The sequence below is a fragment of the Python bivittatus genome, unplaced genomic scaffold (genome assembly GCF_059951505.1).
Source record: "Python bivittatus isolate LINGU-HERP-01145 unplaced genomic scaffold, Pbiv_v1 ctg000330_np1212, whole genome shotgun sequence".
Taxonomy (NCBI): domain Eukaryota; kingdom Metazoa; phylum Chordata; class Lepidosauria; order Squamata; family Pythonidae; genus Python; species Python bivittatus.
This window is the reverse complement of record NW_028277058.1, coordinates 36,604,106-36,622,062: the sequence shown is the minus strand read 5'-3', so window position 1 is coordinate 36,622,062 and position 17,957 is coordinate 36,604,106. Positions and strand designations below refer to the sequence as shown.

The 17,957-nt window shown below is 41.2% G+C and overlaps 2 protein-coding genes across 3 annotated transcripts; one reads left to right on the top strand and one right to left on the bottom strand.

Annotated features, from left to right (window-relative positions):
- The first annotated feature begins 2,393 nt into the window (after nucleotides 1-2,393).
- ATF4 (activating transcription factor 4) lies at nucleotides 2,394-5,168 on the top strand. Its single transcript, XM_007420001.4, has 3 exons — nucleotides 2,394-2,666; nucleotides 3,747-4,061; nucleotides 4,243-5,168. Exons 2-3 carry the CDS (start codon nucleotides 3,845-3,847, stop codon nucleotides 5,082-5,084), a joined length of 1,059 nt encoding a protein of 352 aa, XP_007420063.1. The 5' UTR covers nucleotides 2,394-2,666; nucleotides 3,747-3,844; the 3' UTR covers nucleotides 5,085-5,168.
- Nucleotides 5,169-8,770: 3,602 nt separating this feature from the next.
- Nucleotides 8,771-15,461, bottom strand: RPS19BP1 (ribosomal protein S19 binding protein 1). Of its 2 annotated transcripts, XM_007420003.4 has the most exons (5): nucleotides 15,343-15,461; nucleotides 15,118-15,255; nucleotides 12,274-12,371; nucleotides 11,402-11,585; nucleotides 8,771-10,567 (listed from the first exon to the last, which is right to left on the bottom strand). In XM_007420003.4, the coding sequence occupies exons 1-4, from the start codon at nucleotides 15,392-15,394 to the stop codon at nucleotides 11,442-11,444; spliced, it is 432 nt and encodes a 143-aa protein (XP_007420065.1). In that variant the 5' UTR covers nucleotides 15,395-15,461; the 3' UTR covers nucleotides 8,771-10,567; nucleotides 11,402-11,441. The 2 variants fall into 2 exon arrangements, with proteins under 2 accessions (XP_007420065.1, XP_007420064.1); XM_007420002.4 differs by lacking the exon at nucleotides 8,771-10,567 and having other exon boundaries at nucleotides 10,574-11,585.
- Between the last annotated feature and the right edge of the window lie 2,496 nt (nucleotides 15,462-17,957).

Here is a 17,957-nt window from a genome sequence, read left to right as displayed (position 1 = left end):
CAAACTTTAACTTTTAGTTTAGCTATTTTTGTATTTCATTCAAATTCTGGGGCCCACTAACCAACCCTAGATTTACAATAGCTCAAGAAAAGCAGACCAAAAACTGAGAAACAAGGTTTCCCTTGGGCATATGCTGAGCCTAGGATTTTATTTCTGGTAACAGACACAAAATGTGTAAACTTATTTTTTTTATAAACAAATGTACTTCTGCTTTCCCCCAAGCTTTATTGACGAGGGAAGCTTTAAAAAAAGTAATTGCAAATTTCTGGGAAGACAATAGAAAAACCCAAGTCTACAAGCCCTTCTAAAATATTAAATCTGGACAAGATGCCCTGTTAGATCCTGGCCTTGAATGCATTTGTGTGGCCCTATTTTTGGTTGTAGCATATAGTGAGATGGGCTTCACAGCCTGCATGGAATATGGCTTTCTCTACATGAGTCAAGAGATACATTGCAGCAAAAGTGGGGGGTGGCGATGGTGCAGTCACAGTGGTGAAGTCTTAACTTACCACCAGAAATTTCAGAGGAAACGCCAGTTCCTTATCTACTATCACTTCCCATTTTTAGTTCTGCCTCAAAAACACAATGTTGCTCTATCTTCCTTTTAATTCCCTACCTTCAATGTTTACTTTTTCATTCTGTCTATTTTTCTCTGCTTTTGAAAGGGTTAGGGTTAGAGTTTTAGGTACCTGTGTGAGAAAGCAAATTACTTTTTTCCCCACAACTATTGCAGTCTTATTTTAAGAAAAACCACTTATTTTATTTGGCATTATTTGGATCAGATACTAACTGGAAAACCTAGCTGAAAAGGAAACTTCAAAAAGACCTCAGTAGCTGGTAGCATGTTAAATTAGTAAATATAAGGTTAGGTGTAAACAGTCAATCCCTCTCCTTTCCCCCATTCTGTACAATACACAGGGAAAAGGTTGCATTTACTCCGTCTCCCATCTAGAGACCGTAGGGCTATTTGCAACTCAGATCTGGTAACCTCAACTGAAACCAACGCGGGAAGGAGGGAAATCCTAGGGCCACGACACCGCCCAGGTGCAAACATCAACTTTACCCCACAAGGGCAGGGTTGTCATGGAAGCATCCACCTCATCCTTTCTTCGGCTCGTAAAGGGCAGGGCATCAGGTCCACTTCGTAGGCGATGCCGCTCAGCAAGGAAGAGAACGTGGGATACGAAGAAGCGAAAGGAGCCTCCCGGCTCCCTCTTCCCTTCCGCCGTGCCTTAGCCTTTTTCTCAACAGCCGGGGTCGGAGAAGCTGCTGATGCTTCCCGCCCTTGGCAGCCCTTAGCCATCCAGGAGAAAAAGAAGGCGGTGACTGTTCCAATGAGCCACCTGCCTCGTTTTTCTCACCAGATTGGGGGGGGGGGGCGGAGAATGGGTTTCCCAGGCCCGATCCGTGCCCGTCGCACCATCCAGAGCGAGGGAACGGCTGCGGTGGCTTCTCTTTCCCCGACCAGCCCTCTTGGGTGGCGCGTCACAAAAGGCCCACAGCTTCGAGCGCGGCATCTCCATGTATGGTGATTCGACCCAGGGCAGGCCTGAGGAGTGGTTACGACCTCCAGAACTGATGCTTAGCCTTGCCGCCATCCGGCCTTCACAGCTTCTAGCCATCTTGCTCCCACGCATTGAGCACGGCAGTCGGGGAGAGTGAAGGTCACAACTCCTCTAGGCTTGGGCTAGTCGGACCATCAGTGGCCGGCAACCCCAAATAGCGAAGAGAACACGGAAGTCTGGCAAAGAGAAGAAGGAAGTCTGGCAAAAAGGACGGAGAAGGCTGACCTCTCATTCACACCTAGAGAGGAAATTTAGGGAGGAAGAGCAGCATTTCAAGAGGTTCCCCCACCCCCTCGACTCCATTTTCCGCGATTATGGGCGACCCTCCAAGAGCATTCCCCCATCCCCAGCAGATAAGCACAATCCTTGAGGCGGTTTCCCCACTCAGCCAACAATAGTTCACAGGACACGTGAAGCTAACGCTGCCGACCAATCAGGTGTCCCACGTTCACGTGCTTTCTTGATTACCGGAATGCAGAATCCGGCATCCCCCTCTTGGACAGCCAATAGGAAACCAATCTGGCGTTCGTTTTTCATCGTCACGTGTCTGATCTTAATTGAAGTGGCGGTAACCGACATTTTTTTTCAACAACGTAGTATAGTTCCTGCAATCCTTCCGCAGATTTTTTAGTAGGACTAATCGAATGCGGGTACGAAGCCTCACGGAGCGTTTGTTTCATCTCCAGCGTCTTGGAGAGAGTTCTGTGAGGAAATCTGCTTATATGAATGGCACGGATTCAATTCCGAAGACGGTGGGCGGAAGGATTCACTGGAGCCGTCGCTTGTTAAAGGGAGGGCCTACCGGATCTCATTGACTATATAAGGAGAAAGCACGGGCGCCCCTGCCCTTTTTGTCTGGTTGCGTTATAGTGTTTCGTATGGTTTTGTCGTTCTCGAAAAAAGGAAAATAGATAACGTGTGTTCTTTAATGCTTTTCGGAGTGTGACACTGACCAATCGAGCAAACGAGGAGGGATTTTAGTGTACGCAGCCGCCGCCATGGCATGGTAGGGGCGGCAGCGCAAGCGGCGGCATCGGCCATTGCAGAGGCGCAGCAGCGGCGGCCGCGGCCTCGGCACCTCCAGGCATCTGCAACCATGGCGTGAGTATCTGGGAGAAGGGTGGAAATTCACCAGAGGTTGAGGTATTGGCTTCTACCAGAAAACAGTGAGGGGAAGAGAAATAGTACGATCAAGTTAAGGAATTGAGTCTTTAGGGAGTGACGATTTATGGCGATCTACGTATGCGCATAAGACGACAACTAGAGGGTAAACGTGCAAGGAAATTGGAAATCTCAGCCAAGGAATAGCATTTGTTCACGGCCGAAAGATAATAAGAGGGGGGGAGGTATCGAGAAATGGGTAGCACGGCGAATTCCAGACTACTGAATCAGGCTATTTATGGAAAGCGGGTGGTGGTTTAATGATCCTTTGAGTTTCCCAGACTAATTAGAAGGCAGAGTGATTTCCTTTACCGTCTGGGAAAATCCCTCGAGATTTAAGCAATTGGTATACTAGTAGGTATTTCTGGACACAAATAGAATAGTAACAATTCAGTCAAAAGTGCTGCTTTGTTAATAGGAACAGACAGCAGCCTAAACAGCTTTTCACAACACAGAAATCTAACGAATAAAATTTTTATCCATAGAAATTCTGAGGATTTATTTTTTTTGGCTGAAACAACTAATGGTCTTGGCTGGAATGCAGGTTGAATTGTCTGAAGTTGGAAATAGTGTGCTATTGTCTGTACTTTAAAATAAGCTTTTCTGTGAAAAGTATCACCTTTTTAAAAAAAGTGAATATAAACTGAAATATTTGCCTCATTATGTGGCTGCTATAGCTCAGTTAGAAGCATCAGACTGTCAGTGACCTAAATGGAAACGTGGCAGGATACAAAATGGCGGCCTATTTATAGGTTACAGACATGCACAGCAAGCAGATCATGAAATGGCTGCAGCTGTTGTCACTAATGAATTCATGAATCAGACCAAGGTGGGTGGAGATGGAATTGAAGCTGTGTAGTTATGAGGAAACTGAGGACTGCTTTGCTGGACAAATTCTAGTTGGCGCTGTTGTACTGTAGATTTAATTGGTGTTATGCACAATTTGCACTACCTGATTTTAACTTGAAATTCAACTCTGATGGTTCTTTTTATAGTAATAATTCTATCTCTTTCTTCCAGGTTTTTCAAATCATCACACAGCAGCTTTGCTGTTATTGATAAAGACACCATCTATTTGTCTAGACAGTTTGACAAGAAAGTACTAAAACTTGACCAAAATGAGCTTCTCAAACACAGAGATGTTGTTGGGGGACTTTCTGTCCCCATTCAGCCAGCCGTGTTCGGTGGCTGAGGAAGGTCTGGGGCTCTTAGATGACTACCTGGAGGTGGCCAAGAACCTCAGTTCGCATGGGTTCTCCAGCGATAAGGCTAAAGTGGGCTCTTCCAATTGGCTGGATGTGGGCAGTTTGAATAATGCCACAGACAGCAACCAGGGTAAGACAATAACATTTATTATGCAAATATTGAGTAACATTTTGAGGTTTTTGATGCATCCATTAAAATGTATACATTTGCTTCATTGATCTAAGGAAACAAAGGGAGAAAAAATGGTTTGTTGTTGTTGTTTTTTTTTTATTGAGGTTATCTTTGGAATACCTTTTTGTTTATTTTACAGAGGATGCCTTTTCTGGCATGGATTGGATGGTGGAGAAGATGGATCTGAAGGAGTTTGACTTTGATGCGCTGTTAGGTATTGATCTGGAAGCCACCGTCTCCCCAGATGAGCTCATGGCCACGTTGGAAGACACGTGTGATCTGCTTGACCCGCCCATTGAAGAAATTCCCAGCAAAGAAAGTTTATTAATACCAGAACCAATTAACCATTCCCCTAGGTCTCCTGAGGCAGACCAGGTGGCCCCATTGACCACATTGTTGCCATGTCCAGCATCCCAAGGACCACTGATTTCCACTATTGACCATTCATTCAGTTTAGAGCTAGGTAGTGAAGTAGACATTCTTGAAGGAGACAGGAAAACAGAAACCCCAACTACTTTAGTGTTTCCCAAGTGTGAAAAAGAAGATGAAGCACATTCTGACAATGATAGTGGAATATGTATGAGCCCAGAGTCTTACCTGGGATCACCTCAACAAAGTCCTGCTGCTTCTACTAGCTCCCTTAGTGATAACCAATCAGTTACAACCCAGTCTGATGTTTCTCCACGGCCCAAGCCTTATGATTGCCCTCCAGAAAACATGCTATCATTAAAGATGAAGGGAGAAAAGAGAATAGATAAAAAACTGAAGAAGATGGAGCAGAATAAGACAGCAGCTACACGATATAGGCAGAAAAAAAGGGCAGAGCAAGAAGCTTTATCAGGAGAGTGTAGAGAACTAGAGCAGAAGAATGAAGCCCTAAAGGAAAAAGCTGATTCCCTGAGCAAAGAAATTCAGTATTTGAAAGATCTGATTGAAGAAGTCCGCAAAGCCAAGGGTAAAAAGGCTAAAGCCCCAGAATAGCGAAGAGTAGAAGTTACATGCATGTATATTGCTTAGTGCAAACAACTATGTATTAATGCTTAATAAATTATTTTCTAGTTTGGATATGTATATTGAGTGAGATTTTGTTTGGAACAGATTAGGCTTTCTCAATTCAAAAATCCAGTTATTACATTAAAAATGAACTGCAAAAAGATAACACCTGGTGCTACACGTTTAGTCTGAAACTTAGAAATATTCTGACATGCAAAGGGAATTTTAAGTGAGGGTATAGCCTGGCAATTTATCCCTCAATTTATACCTTGGACAATTGCATTTGAATGGTGTCAACTTAAAAGCATCAACATATATGCTAGGTTTGTGTTTTAAAAAGTGGAAGTGGTATGTTAGAATGTTGAGGTAGATGGGATCTCTAGTGCAAGGTGTGAAAATAGATTGGATATTAATGTTATGTAGCTTATTGAGGCTATGATCAATTTGCTGAGCGGAATGAGGCAATAGGTGTATGGTTGCTGGATGGAAATGAGCTTTTTGATCTTGTCAGACTTGGACCTCACACGTAAGCTGATCATTTTTTATATACATGGGAGCAAACCCAAGCTATGCTATGGGAACAAAATTTCCCTTCTGAGCATTACATGATCCAGCTAGCGTTCCTCCCCCCCCCCCCCAGCGTTTTTCCTGCAGGTGCAGTCCTTTTTTTGGGTTTTTTTTTTTTTTTATCAAATGTTGATCCATTCGTTGAGACAGGAATTGACCAACTGGCTTGTCGCCTGAGCCTGACATGGGCTAAGAGAATGACCGGCCCAAAGTCGTTCAGCCATTTTTCATGCCTAAGGCAGGACTAGAACTCTGTTTCCTGGTTTCTAGCCTCATGCCTTAACCACTAGACCAAACCGGCTCTCACATACGACCGAACGATATCGCTCTCACTACAAGTTCACTTTCATGCTTACAGCAATATAATTGTCTGATAATTTGGATAGCTGCATGCAATGAATTGAAGGTATTGAACACTGAACAATTGAACATTCCTGAAGGTATCTTACCTGGTGAATTTATCCTTAATAAAACTGCCTATGGCAGGATTAGACCAAAAAGAGCTGAATTTTAGTTTAAGGACAAAGGGCAACCAACATTTCAGATCGAAACTTTCTACAGTTGTAAAAAACAACTCATTTTTAGGCTTAGCAAGGATCTCATTACTTTAAGCTATGGTCTGATGAGCAGGTATGGGAGGGAGATTGCTCCTTGTGCTATTTGGAATGGTTAGTTTCCAGTAAGTTCTAAGGAACTTGGCTATGCAACGTGACCCAGACTGGTGCAGAAATATGTCTTGAGAAAAGGCAATAGAATGATAAAATTAAGTATTGCCAGTTTTTCATGATACAAAAAATGATAGGCCAAAATACAGTATATTCAATGAAAGATTTTGTTACTGGATCCTAGCCTAATAGATATGTGCACAAAAATGTTATGCCAGGAGAAAACCCAGATTGATTGTGTTCCAGGTTTTGGTTAGAATATTTGGCAGCACCCCAGAATGATATATAGGACAGTTAGGGCAAGTGTGGTGTGATTTGCCCCATATTTCCCCAGAACAGTCCCCAGCATGAAGTACACAGTGGCCTGTTCCTGATCTTTCAGCACCTGTCCCACTTTTGCTGCTCCTGCTATGAAAAGTCTGGCCCAAGCATCTTAATGCTGTCCTGGCAGTATGGAACAAGCTCCCAGTGTGGCATTTCCTTTCTGCCCAGCTTCTGCCTTTAAAATGTGCTCTTTACTCCGCCTTGGTTTCTGCTAAAGTATAAGCTTGTAAGCCTTTGTCATGTCAGTAAGGAACAGGCTCCCAGTGTGGCATATCCCACCTGCTCTCCATGCTGTTTTTCAACCATGATCACCTCTGTCCTTGCCTTTTTTCTGCACTTTCCCAAACCACTTCTTGTAACTGTTTTGATCTGTAACTGGAACAAAGCAGCCTCATTTCTTTCTATAAATAGATCAAAATACCTGAAATGCAGGCTACACAGGACCAGCTTTATATGTGCAGGATCCCTGGAACATTTTGCATAACCCTATCCAGTATTTAATTGCAACATCAATGTTAGAAATTCAATTTGACTTCTAAAGCACAAGCTGAGCTCATCAGTTACAGTGGGGCAAAAAAGTATTTAGTCAGCCACCAATTGTGCAAGTTCTCCCACTTAAAAAGATGAGAGAGGCCTGTAATTTTCATCATAGGTATACCTCAACTATGAGAGACAAAATGAGGAAAAAAATCCAGAAAATCACATTGTCTGATTTTTAAAGAATTTATTTGCAAATCATGGTGGAAAATAAGTATTTGGTCAATATCAAAAGTTCATCTCAATACTTTGTTATATATCCTTTGTTGGCAATGACAGAGGTCAAACGTTTTCTGTAAGTCTTCACAAGGTTTTCACACACTGTTGCTGGTATTTTGGCCCATTCCTCCATGCAGATCTCCTCTAGAGCAGTGATGTTTTGGGGCTGTTGCTGGCAACACGGACTTTCAACTCCCTCCAAAGGTTTTCCATGGGGTTGAGATCTGGAGACTGGCTAGGCCACTCCAGGACCTTGAAATGCTTCTTACGAAGCCACTCCTTTGTTGCCCGGGCGGTGTGTTTGGGATCATTGTCATGCTGAAAGACCCAGCCATGTTTCATCTTCAATGCCCTTGCTGATGGAAGGAGGTGTTCACTCAAAATCTCACGTTACATGGCCCCATTCATTCTTTCCTTTACACAGATCAGTCGTCCTGGTCCTTTTGCAGAAAAACAGCCCCAAAGCATGATGTTTCCACCCCCATGCTTCACAGTAGGTATGGTGTTCTTTGGATGCAACTCAGCATTCTCTCTCCTCCAAACACAACGAGTTGAGTTTAGACCAAAACGTTCTACTTTGGTTTCATCTGACCATATGACATTCTCCCAATCTTCTTCTGGATCATCCAAATGCTTTCTAGCAAACTTCAGATGGGCCCGGACATGTACTGGCTTAAGCAGGGGGACGCATCTGGCACTGCAGGATTTGAGTCCCTGGCGGCGTAGTGTGTTACTGATGGTAGCCTTTGTTACTTTGGTCCCAGCTCTCTGCAGGTCATTCACTAGGTCCCCCCGTGTGGTTCTGGGATTTTTGCTCACCATTCTTGTGATCATTTTGACCCCACGGGGTGAGATCTTGCATGGAGCCCCAGATCGAGGGAGATTATCAGTGGTCTTGTATGTCTTCCATTTTCTAATTATTGCTCCCACAGTTGATTTCTTCACACCAAGCTGCTTGCCTATTGCAGATTCAGCCTTCCCAGCCTGGTGCAGGTCTACAATTTTGTTTCTGGTGTCCTTCGACAGCTCTTTGGTCTTGGCCATAGTGGAGTTTGGAGTGTGACTGTTTGAGGTTGTGGACAGGTGTCTTTTACACTGATAACAAGGTGAAACAGGTGCCATTACTACAGGTAACGAGTGGAAGACAGAGGAGCCTCTTAAAGAAGTAGTTACAGGTCTGTGAGAGCCAGACATCTTGCTTGTTTGTAGGTGACCAAATACTTCTTTTCCACCATGATTTGCAAATAAATTCTTTAAAAATCAGACAATGTGATTTTCTGGATTTCCCCCCCCCATTTTGTCTCTCATAGTTGAGGTATACCTATGATGAAAATTACAGGCCTCTCTCATCTTTTTAAGTGGGAGAACTTGCACAATTGGTGGCTGACTAAATACTTTTTTGCCCCACTGTATTTTGGGTGAATGGAATACCATTCTAACTTTTTATAAGTGTATGAGCAACAGATAAATGAAGGAGTACCATTTATGCACTTGTTTTGTATTTGTAGAAATTGAATGTATAAATTATAGGTGCCTATAATTTTGAGATTGTGCTTTAAAGTAGGTCTTACAAACAGTTGAGGGACTGTTCCTCCTACAGCTGTCTTGGTGTAACTAGCAGCAATTAGCTTCTAGTTCTTGTAAAGGAAGTTCTCTTCCTTTACAGTCTATTAAGCAGACGCTACATGCTGGGCTGTTAGATTATCACAAGTTCCCCTTTCTCAAATGGGCCTTCAGATGCTAGAGAGACAATGCACAGAATGCAAAGATAGGGGTTGTCTGATCTCAACATGCTTTCAGGTAACAGCAAGACAAGTGTGGCAGTTCGAATACTGTACCAAGTGAGCACATGCTGTAGTGTCATTTGGTAACTCTTAATTTCATCTCTGCTTTTCCTTGCTGATAACTCAAGTTTGTATCAGGTAAAATATTCCCAATTTCTTGATAGCTTTTGGTTATTTTTGGCCCAATGTAAGGGGTAAGAAAGATGACATTGACGGAATTAGGCAAGAACTGCTACCTAGGTAAAAAGAGGCTGAAACGTGTTTGAAACATGCTGAAACTCATTATTGATCACAATTTAACCTGCATGTTGTGTGAACCCAGCATGGTTTTATAGTTCAATGTAGAGTTGTGCACAATGTTCTGGTGTGTGGAACAGCTGGTTTTGATTGGCTTGTGCTCAAACTGAAATGTATTTTGTTTTATTTTACACTGCTGAATCAATAAAGACAATGATTTACAGCAGTCCAATAAAACTTGCAACCAGTTAAAATGTTTACAATCAGCATAATTCAATTCAAACATAGACAATATAAAATAAAAATTACAATAAGAGGGAAAAAAATAACCAAAATACAAGAGGAAAATAGGACACAACAGTTAAATTGAAATTCAAAAATGGTGACAATTAGTCAAATGCTTCACAGAAGAGTTCAGTCCTATGCAGTTTCCAGAATGTTAAAAGGAATAGGGTGAGTCTTAGTTCCAAGGGAAGGCTACTGTGTTCTGTAAGTCTGAAGCAGCAACTGAGAAATGGCACTTCCTGGCCCCCATTTTTCAGATGTTTGGGACTGGGACTATTTTGTTCCAAATATGGATTGAAACCTGATTTTGGCAGAGCTGGTTTGGGAGATGGGGAGGAGCAAAGGGCAGTGGCTGGGAAAGAAGAGACTTCTTATGAGTCATCACTAGTGGCTGATTTTAATGGTTGAAACATACCAACTCCGTGTACATGTTCAGCTACAAACTAACCACTGTAGCCTAGCATGATGGAGTAATTTACCCATCTGAATAGCTTAGGATAGCATATTATGGAAATCCAGAAAATTGGGTTAGTTAAATTTACTACAGATATGCATGTTGTGCCAAACACAGCTAGTGAAACGTGAAAATGCACTCCTTCCCACAAAATTGGAAATAATGGTTTCATATGGTTAAAGGCTTGCTTTATACAATTTTAAAACTGGAAATTAGACAGCTAATAGATACAACTATACTGTTGTGAAAGGAATAAAAAGGAGACACCATTCTTGCAACTTTTCCATATTGCATCAGTATGAATTTTCCAACCACTCTTCAACATTTGATTACTTCTTTGACCCACTCTTGCTCCTGTTTGAAGTTCCTCCAGTTTTGCTCATCTATACCTGCCTGCTTCTAAAAATGATAAAATATTGTCAGGCTATTCAGCATTCCTGGTACTTCACAAATAAACAATTTTTCCCTGAAACTCTGTAAAGAACCTTTTCATTTATTAAAGAAATGACAAATGATACATTGAATAAAGAAACTTGGAAACATTTGAAAAGTAACTACACAGGATATGGTAGGAAACTATACAAACTACTCCATTTTGAGAAGAAAAGGGTATTGCAAGGGCACCCTTTCCCCAAAGGTATTACAAAATAGTGATTTATTGTTATACTTGCATCTTGAGTATAATAATAAAATTCACTGCATTTGTGATATCCTTGTGGAAGGTAGCATTTCAAATACCTATAATTCTTTGTTGCTGTTACATTATTATATATAAATGAAGAACATTGAACCAAAGAAATATTTGGTTATAAATTAAATCAAGTTTTATACTGCTACTTCTCAGAAGTGTAATTGTTGGTCTGTTGCAGCAAAACAATGAAGAGTTTTGCACTTGTGCAATAAAGCACACCCCTTCACCTCTCATATTCAACATCAAATCCAAATTCTCTCTTCCACGTTTATAGGAATTACCTGCTTAAGTTAACTTACACCTAGTGATTGTGGCAAAAGACTGCTTTGTCTGGTTCAAGTTAGATTTTTTTCTAGTACAACAGTATTTTAAGAGAGTCGTGTGTCGAAATTCAGCATCAAAGATCTGGATTCTCCACTCTGGGAACAGACTGTTATCCCATATGAAGTGCAACAACTGAGCGGATCATATGTAGAAATACTGTAGTCTTTTATAATAGACATACTTCCCAACCACAATAAGACTGGCAAGCATTTACTCACTGATGCTTGATTTGTAACAATGATGAACAAGTTTCTTTTGTCAGATTGTTCCAGTTCTGCCAAAATATTCTCTCTCAAATCTCTGGAAGTCTTCTTCAGTGAAAACAGTTGCTTCTGGCTGTTGTTTCTTCACTTTTTCTACAGGGCGGTCTTTAGCTTTCCTCCCTCTATTTTGGGCTAAAATCTTCAGAAATAATGCAAAAGGAAATAATGCCACTGTCAACTTTTATTAACATAACACCTCAATATCTTTTATATATATATATATATATATATATATATAAATATATATATATATATATATATATATATATATATATATATATATATATATATAAATATAAACATTGAACCTATAGTATAATCACTTATGTCCTTCCAAGTTTAACTCAGTAGAGTCCAAGCATTTGATCAGATTGATGACAGATGCAGGCCCTTGTATGTAGTCCTAAAAACAAGTCAAGGATTGTACTGTTGGAACATTTGAAAGCAGCTCCTTATCTGAGTTCACATAGCTGCTCTCCACAGCTGGCCCATGATCTTGGGAGTACTTCAGCATAAGGTACTCCCAACAGATCCTATATGCATGCCCAAACATGCTGTGAATCACAATTTGTGCTTTGCATCCAGGTCAATGCACAACCCTAATAAAAAATGCTTCAATTTGAAAACTCAGGATCTGAAATATCTGGCAAGGCAATTACAGAAAATTGGAAATAGGAATTAAGAGACATGGGAAACATACTTATACTGAGAAACTAGCTCCCTTCTCAACAAATTGTCTATTGATTATGTATAAGTAGAGTGTTTTCTTTTTCTTTTTAATAGCATCTCCTGTCCCAAAATAAACTAGGAATGAGTAACAGGCTGACCTTTTCAGTAACGATACTGTCTGCCACAAAGTGAGTACCCATCATATACTGCATGTTTTTCTTAAAGTGGTCAGCTGCTCGATGTTTCTGATACTCCTCTGGAAAAAAAGCAATAAAATAATAGTAAGAAAGCACGCACATAACATTCAGGAGGAAATAGGCACATATTTGTCTTTTGGAGTTATACTGCAGTTATAAGCCTGATTCATCCTGCCTGCCTCAGGTTTGAATTTTATTTTGTGCAGCCACCATTTTGGAGGGCTCAGTTGTGATGGGGTGTGTGTGAATGTTGCATTTGTGGGTGACTACTTCAAAATATGCTTTCATCTTATGTGGAATGCGGGCCAAAATTGGTGGGTTTTCTTGTTGCATGAAGTGAATGAAGAGTGCTTTTCGGAGCATGGCCGACCCTGTGTTGCACGTTTGTGGGAGAGAAGGGAAAGCACTAAAAATAATGGAATTAGTAAATGGGCTGGCAGGACATGGAGCACAGTAGCAACTGAGAGGAAAACAGGAAGGGAAGGGGCTGGAAAGATCAGGAGGCAGGCAGCTTGGGATTACATGCTGCACTTGGGCACTGGTAACTGCTGAAGGGAAGAAGGAACAAAAGGCACAGGAAAGCAAGTGAGTAAAATATATCACACTGGGAGCTACTGAAGGGAGAAGAGAGGGAAACACCCTCAGTGTCCCTGCCTCTTCCCCATTCTCTCCTCTCCCCTGCTTCCATGCCACCTTCAACCTCTTGTGCCTCCTGACTGGAACAGATCTATTTTGTTCTGTGCCTGGACCAAACATACATGTTTCAGCTTGGGCACAGACCACTCCAACACAGCTGATGTATACACAAACACTTCAGGCTGGAATGCTTTGTATATCCCTAGTTGCAAGCCTATATACAGTCAGGTCCAGAAATATTGGGACATCGACACAATTCTAACATCTTTGGCTCTATACACCACCACAATGGATTTGGAATGAAACAAACACAATATGTGTTAACTGCAGACTGTCAGCTTTAATTTGAGGGTATGTACATCCAACTCAGGTGAACGGTGTAAGAATTACAACAGTTTGCATATGTGCCTCCCACTTGTTAAGGGACCAAAAGTAATGGGACAGAATAATAATCATACATCAAACTTTCCCTTTTTAATACTTGGTTGCAAATTGGTTGCAGTCAATCACAGCCTGAAGTCTGGAACGCATAGACATCACCAGACGCTGGGTTTCATCCCTGGTGATGCTCTGCCAGGCCTCTACTGCAACTGTCTTCTGTTCCTGCTTGTTCTTGGGGCATTTTCCCTTCAGTTTTGTCTTCAGCAAGTGAAATGCATGCTCAATGGGATTCAGGTCAGGTGACTGACTTGGCCATTACATAACATTCCACTTCTGTCCCTTCAAAAACTCTTTGGTTGCTTTTGCAGTATGCTTTGGGTCATTGTCCATCTGTACTGTGAAGCGCCGTCCAATGAGTTCTGCAGCATTTGGCTGAATGTGAGCAGATAATATTGCCCGAAACACTGCAGAATTCATCCTGCTGCTTTTGTCAGCAGTCACATCATCAATAAATACAAGAGAACCAGTTCCACTGGCAGCCATACATGCCCACGCCATGACACTACCACCACCATGCTTCACTGATGAGGTGGTATGCTTAGGATCATGAGCAGTTCCTTTCCTTCTCCATACTCTTCTCTTCCCATCACTCCGGTACAAGTTGATCTTGGTCTCATCTGTCCATAGGATGTTGTTCCAGAACTGTGAAGGCTTTTTTAGATGTCGTTTGGCAAACTCTAATCTGGCCTTCCTGTTTTTGAGGCTCACCAATGGTTTACATCTTGTGGTGAACCCTCTGTATTCACTCTGGTGAAGTCTTCTTTTGATTGTTGACTTTGACACACATACACCTACCTCCTGGAGAGTGTTCTTGACCTGGCCAACTGTTGTGAAGGGTGTTTTCTTCACCAGGGAAAGGATTCTTCGGTCATCCACCACAGTTGTTTTCCGTTGTCTCCTGGGTGTTTTGGTGTTGCTGAGCTCACCGGTGCATTCCTTCTTTTTGAGAATGTTCCAAACAGTTGTTTTGGCCATGCCTAATGTTCTTGCTATCTCTCTGATGGGTTTGTTTTGTTTCTTCAGCCTAATGATGGCTTGCTTCACTGATAGTGACAGCTCTTTGGATCTCATCTTGAGAGTTGACAGCAAGAGATTCCAAATGCAAATAGCACACTTGAAATGAACTCTGGGCCTTTTATCTGCACATTGTAATTGGGGTACTGAGGGGATATCACACACCTGGCCATGGAACAGCTGAGAAGCCAATTGTCCCATTACTTTTGGTCCCTTAACAAGTGGGAGGCACATATGCAAACCTTAGGATGCATTTTTTTCAACACTATAATAAATGATTTTATTATCTATTTTTTAATCACTTGGGGGATGATGTACTGTGTATTTTTAGCACGTATAGTGTTTGAAATTATAAGTTACCTTGAATGTTCTTTGGGATAAGAAAGGAGGTACATAAAGTAAGTAAAAAATATGGTTGCACTTATATGAAAAATAAAGAAAAATGTTGCTCCCTACGTGCATAAGATATATACAAAGATTTTAGATTAGCATCAGTTGAGTAAAGGATATTTCTGTTTTGCCTAAAGATACATCTGAGATTTTCATGCAATTTCCTGGCAATTTAATGCATTTATCATTTAATTGCAAAATATGGATATAGCTAAAACATTTGCACCAGTCAAGTGCAACCGAAGTATAAAGAGTAAATTATAAAGAGTAAATTCGATGACAGTCGTCCACCTGCTCATCATTCTCCGTCTCCCCACTACTCACCTAATGCAGATTTGGTGATTCTTCCTTTGATTGTGGCCTTGTCTCTTTTGGACCCGGAACTCTTCTTTTTCTTCTTTTTCAGCAGGAGTTGATTGGGTGGGGCGGCGGTCACTGATCTTTGGGAGCACGAGTCGGACACTAGTCACCAGAGAGAAAAACAAGAGAGATTATTTAGCCTAAAGAATTCTCCCCTTTTCTTTTGGCCACCCCACAGCCCTCGGTTACCTCCCGTCGTCTCTAGTAGTTCCAGTCCCTTCCTTAGCAAGGAAGCTGACATTTTTCCCCCTTTCCATCCACGTGCATTATACTGCACTTCCTGTTTCAGCTCTATGGTCTTTCCATGATTAGGCTACTTCCGAGTTCAGTTTTGCCACTCTTCCGACTTGCTTTACAATACCGGAAGTCGCCACACTTCCGGTGTCTTTCATCCGTTCCTGTTTAGGAATCGAGGGAGCGGTTTAGTGTACCCCGTTAGCGCAATAGCGGTTTGGAAAAAGGAAGAAGAAAATGATCTATCGTATTCGTAAGAGGACGAAGGGAGGGAAATAAAGAAGAAAGTGTGTCTCATTTCGGAAACTAGCAATGTGTTCTGATCTTCCATTCTGATCTACAGTTTTTATTGCTATCTAGTCACTTCGGTTCTGCGTAACTTAAGACAACTACAGGCAATTAATAAAAAAATAACTTCTATAAAGTGTAAAATAGCCTATTAAACATTATTGAACGGGCTATTAAAATGTATTGTTTTCAACATGCACTCTGAAAGCAAAAATATTAGGGGACCAAGGCCTAATCTTGCAGTATAATCTTAGGGTGTCAGAAATACATGCTATAGAATTATATGGGATTTACTGGAATCAATTGAGGGCAGGTACTAGGAATTCAGTTCTATTGAACATAAAGGATTTGATTCTGAATAGGCATGTGTTACACTTTCAGGGGAAATTTAAAAAACTAAACCATATGAAGGACTGTCAAAGATGTTTTGCCATTCATTAAATGTATTTGGTGACTGAATGGTTTAGCAAATGGGAATATATTTCAGAGACGTACCCACTATCCTTTACCATGTGAAGTTATTCCTAGAGCCAGGACAAAATTTCTCAAAAGTTTTAAAGTGGATCCCTCCAGGAAACTTATTCTTTTGGCCCTAGTTGCAAAGTAACTTCATCATTTGAGCTTTATCTTTCCTGTCTAAAAGAGTATCATATAAATTAACAGATTTATGTACTGTACATCTAGGTAGCATGTATTTGAATAGAATTCAAGCAAGTCATACAATGGCATAGGGAAGAGACTTTTTATCAATAGTGAAGAAAATACGGCAATGCGATATAGTGGTGTGTATCCCTTTTCATACAAGGTGAAGTTAATCAAAATATAAGGTACAAACCTATTCACTACCTTCCTGGTGCACATTTATTTATTTGGAATTTATATGGGGCTCAACTTGAATAATTGCAGCTCTGGATGGTTTACAATCAATAACAATGAAATAAATAGCCACAAACCCATATGGTTAAAAACAGCAACAGAAATCAGTAAGCAACCAGGAAACCACATTTACGTTATATCCCTCCAGGTGGGAACACCAATCAATTTGGCCTCAATGCCTGAGAAAAGAGACATGTTTTAGTGCTTTTCTGAAGGCCAACAGCGTCAGGGTCAAGTGTATATTGGGGGGGAGGGCATTCTAGAGGTCAGGCACTGTAACGAAAAAGACACACCTCCTGGGTCCTGCCAAATGACATTGCTTCAAAGAAGAGACACACAGCATAGCCATCCTACTAGTGTATGTGGGATGGGCAGAGAGAGTCCTACAAATAACCCAGCCAGTGTCATGTATAGCTTTACAAGTGATAACCAGCACCTTGAATTGCACCTGGAAGCCTATTGGGAGCCAATGCAGCTTGTGGAGTAGTGGTGTTACATGGATGTACAAGGTGTGCCCTTAACTAGCCATGCTGCTGCATTCTAGATCAGTTACAGCTTCTGGATGATCTTCAAAGGCAGCCTCATGTACAGTGTGTTGCAGTAATCCAACTGGAAAGTGATTAAGGTGTGACTGATGGCAAACACAGCCTCCCAATCCAGGAACAGATGCAATTGGTACAAAAGATAAAGTTGTACAAAGGCCCTCCTGGCCACAGCTGCCACCTGCTCTTTGAGCAGGAACTGTGCCCCTCAAATTGCACAGTAGATCTGAGTGAAGGAGTGTCCCGCCCCTGCAGCCCAAAGGCCAATCTGCAGTCCTGGAGTAGGAAATGACTTACTATTATTATTTAGATGTATGATAGCTGCCCACTCCATATTAATTATAATGAAGTCATAATGAAGTATTCTTTTGAAATGTACAAGTAAGAAGCAGATTTGAATGATCGCTTCAACACAAAAAGTTTTAAAACTAGTTTCAATTTTTAATTTCTGTTTTTATTGTCCCTCTATAAAAGACCATGTTAAATATTGAAACAATAACTTATTGGAGAGGACAGATAATGGATATAGTAAATTTCTACTGCGATTTAAACAGATTGATGCAAGTTACAACCAGGTGGCTTTTGCAGACAGTTAAAGCCACCCACCCACCCCCCTCCTTATTTCAGGCTCTACTCTGTTCTCAGCCCATTTGGCACACATGACATGAAATCTGCACTAAATTAGTAGCCTTTGTCCTTATAAAAGGAATGCTGGTGTGATTAAGGTATTTTCTCATTACATTTTCTACTCTTCAAGGAATAAAATTTATTTCAGCCTTGCTGGCAGACAGCTCCATTTGGGCCAGCTCTTTTATTGACTAATAGCTTTAAATTAACTTGGGTAGATAGTTCTTTATTTTCTTA

What these genes read in the sequence shown, in the direction of transcription:
- ATF4 (XM_007420001.4), top strand. Translation starts at nt 3,845, where the DNA reads ATGAGCTTCTCAAACACAGAGATGTTGTTGGGGGACTTTCTGTCCCCA. An exon ending in TGCCACAGACAGCAACCAGG is followed by an intron (nt 4,062 to 4,242) that starts GTAAGACAATAA and finishes TTTATTTTACAG; the next exon opens with AGGATGCCTTTTCTGGCATG.
- RPS19BP1 (XM_007420003.4), bottom strand. Translation starts at nt 15,394, where the DNA reads ATGTCAGCTTCCTTGCTAAGGAAGGGACTGGAACTACTAGAGACGACG. An exon ending in ACTACTAGAGACGACGGGAG is followed by an intron (nt 15,256 to 15,342) that starts GTAACCGAGGGC and finishes TCTGGTGACTAG; the next exon opens with TGTCCGACTCGTGCTCCCAA. An exon ending in AATCACCAAATCTGCATTAG is followed by an intron (nt 12,372 to 15,117) that starts GTGAGTAGTGGG and finishes CTTTTTTTCCAG; the next exon opens with AGGAGTATCAGAAACATCGA.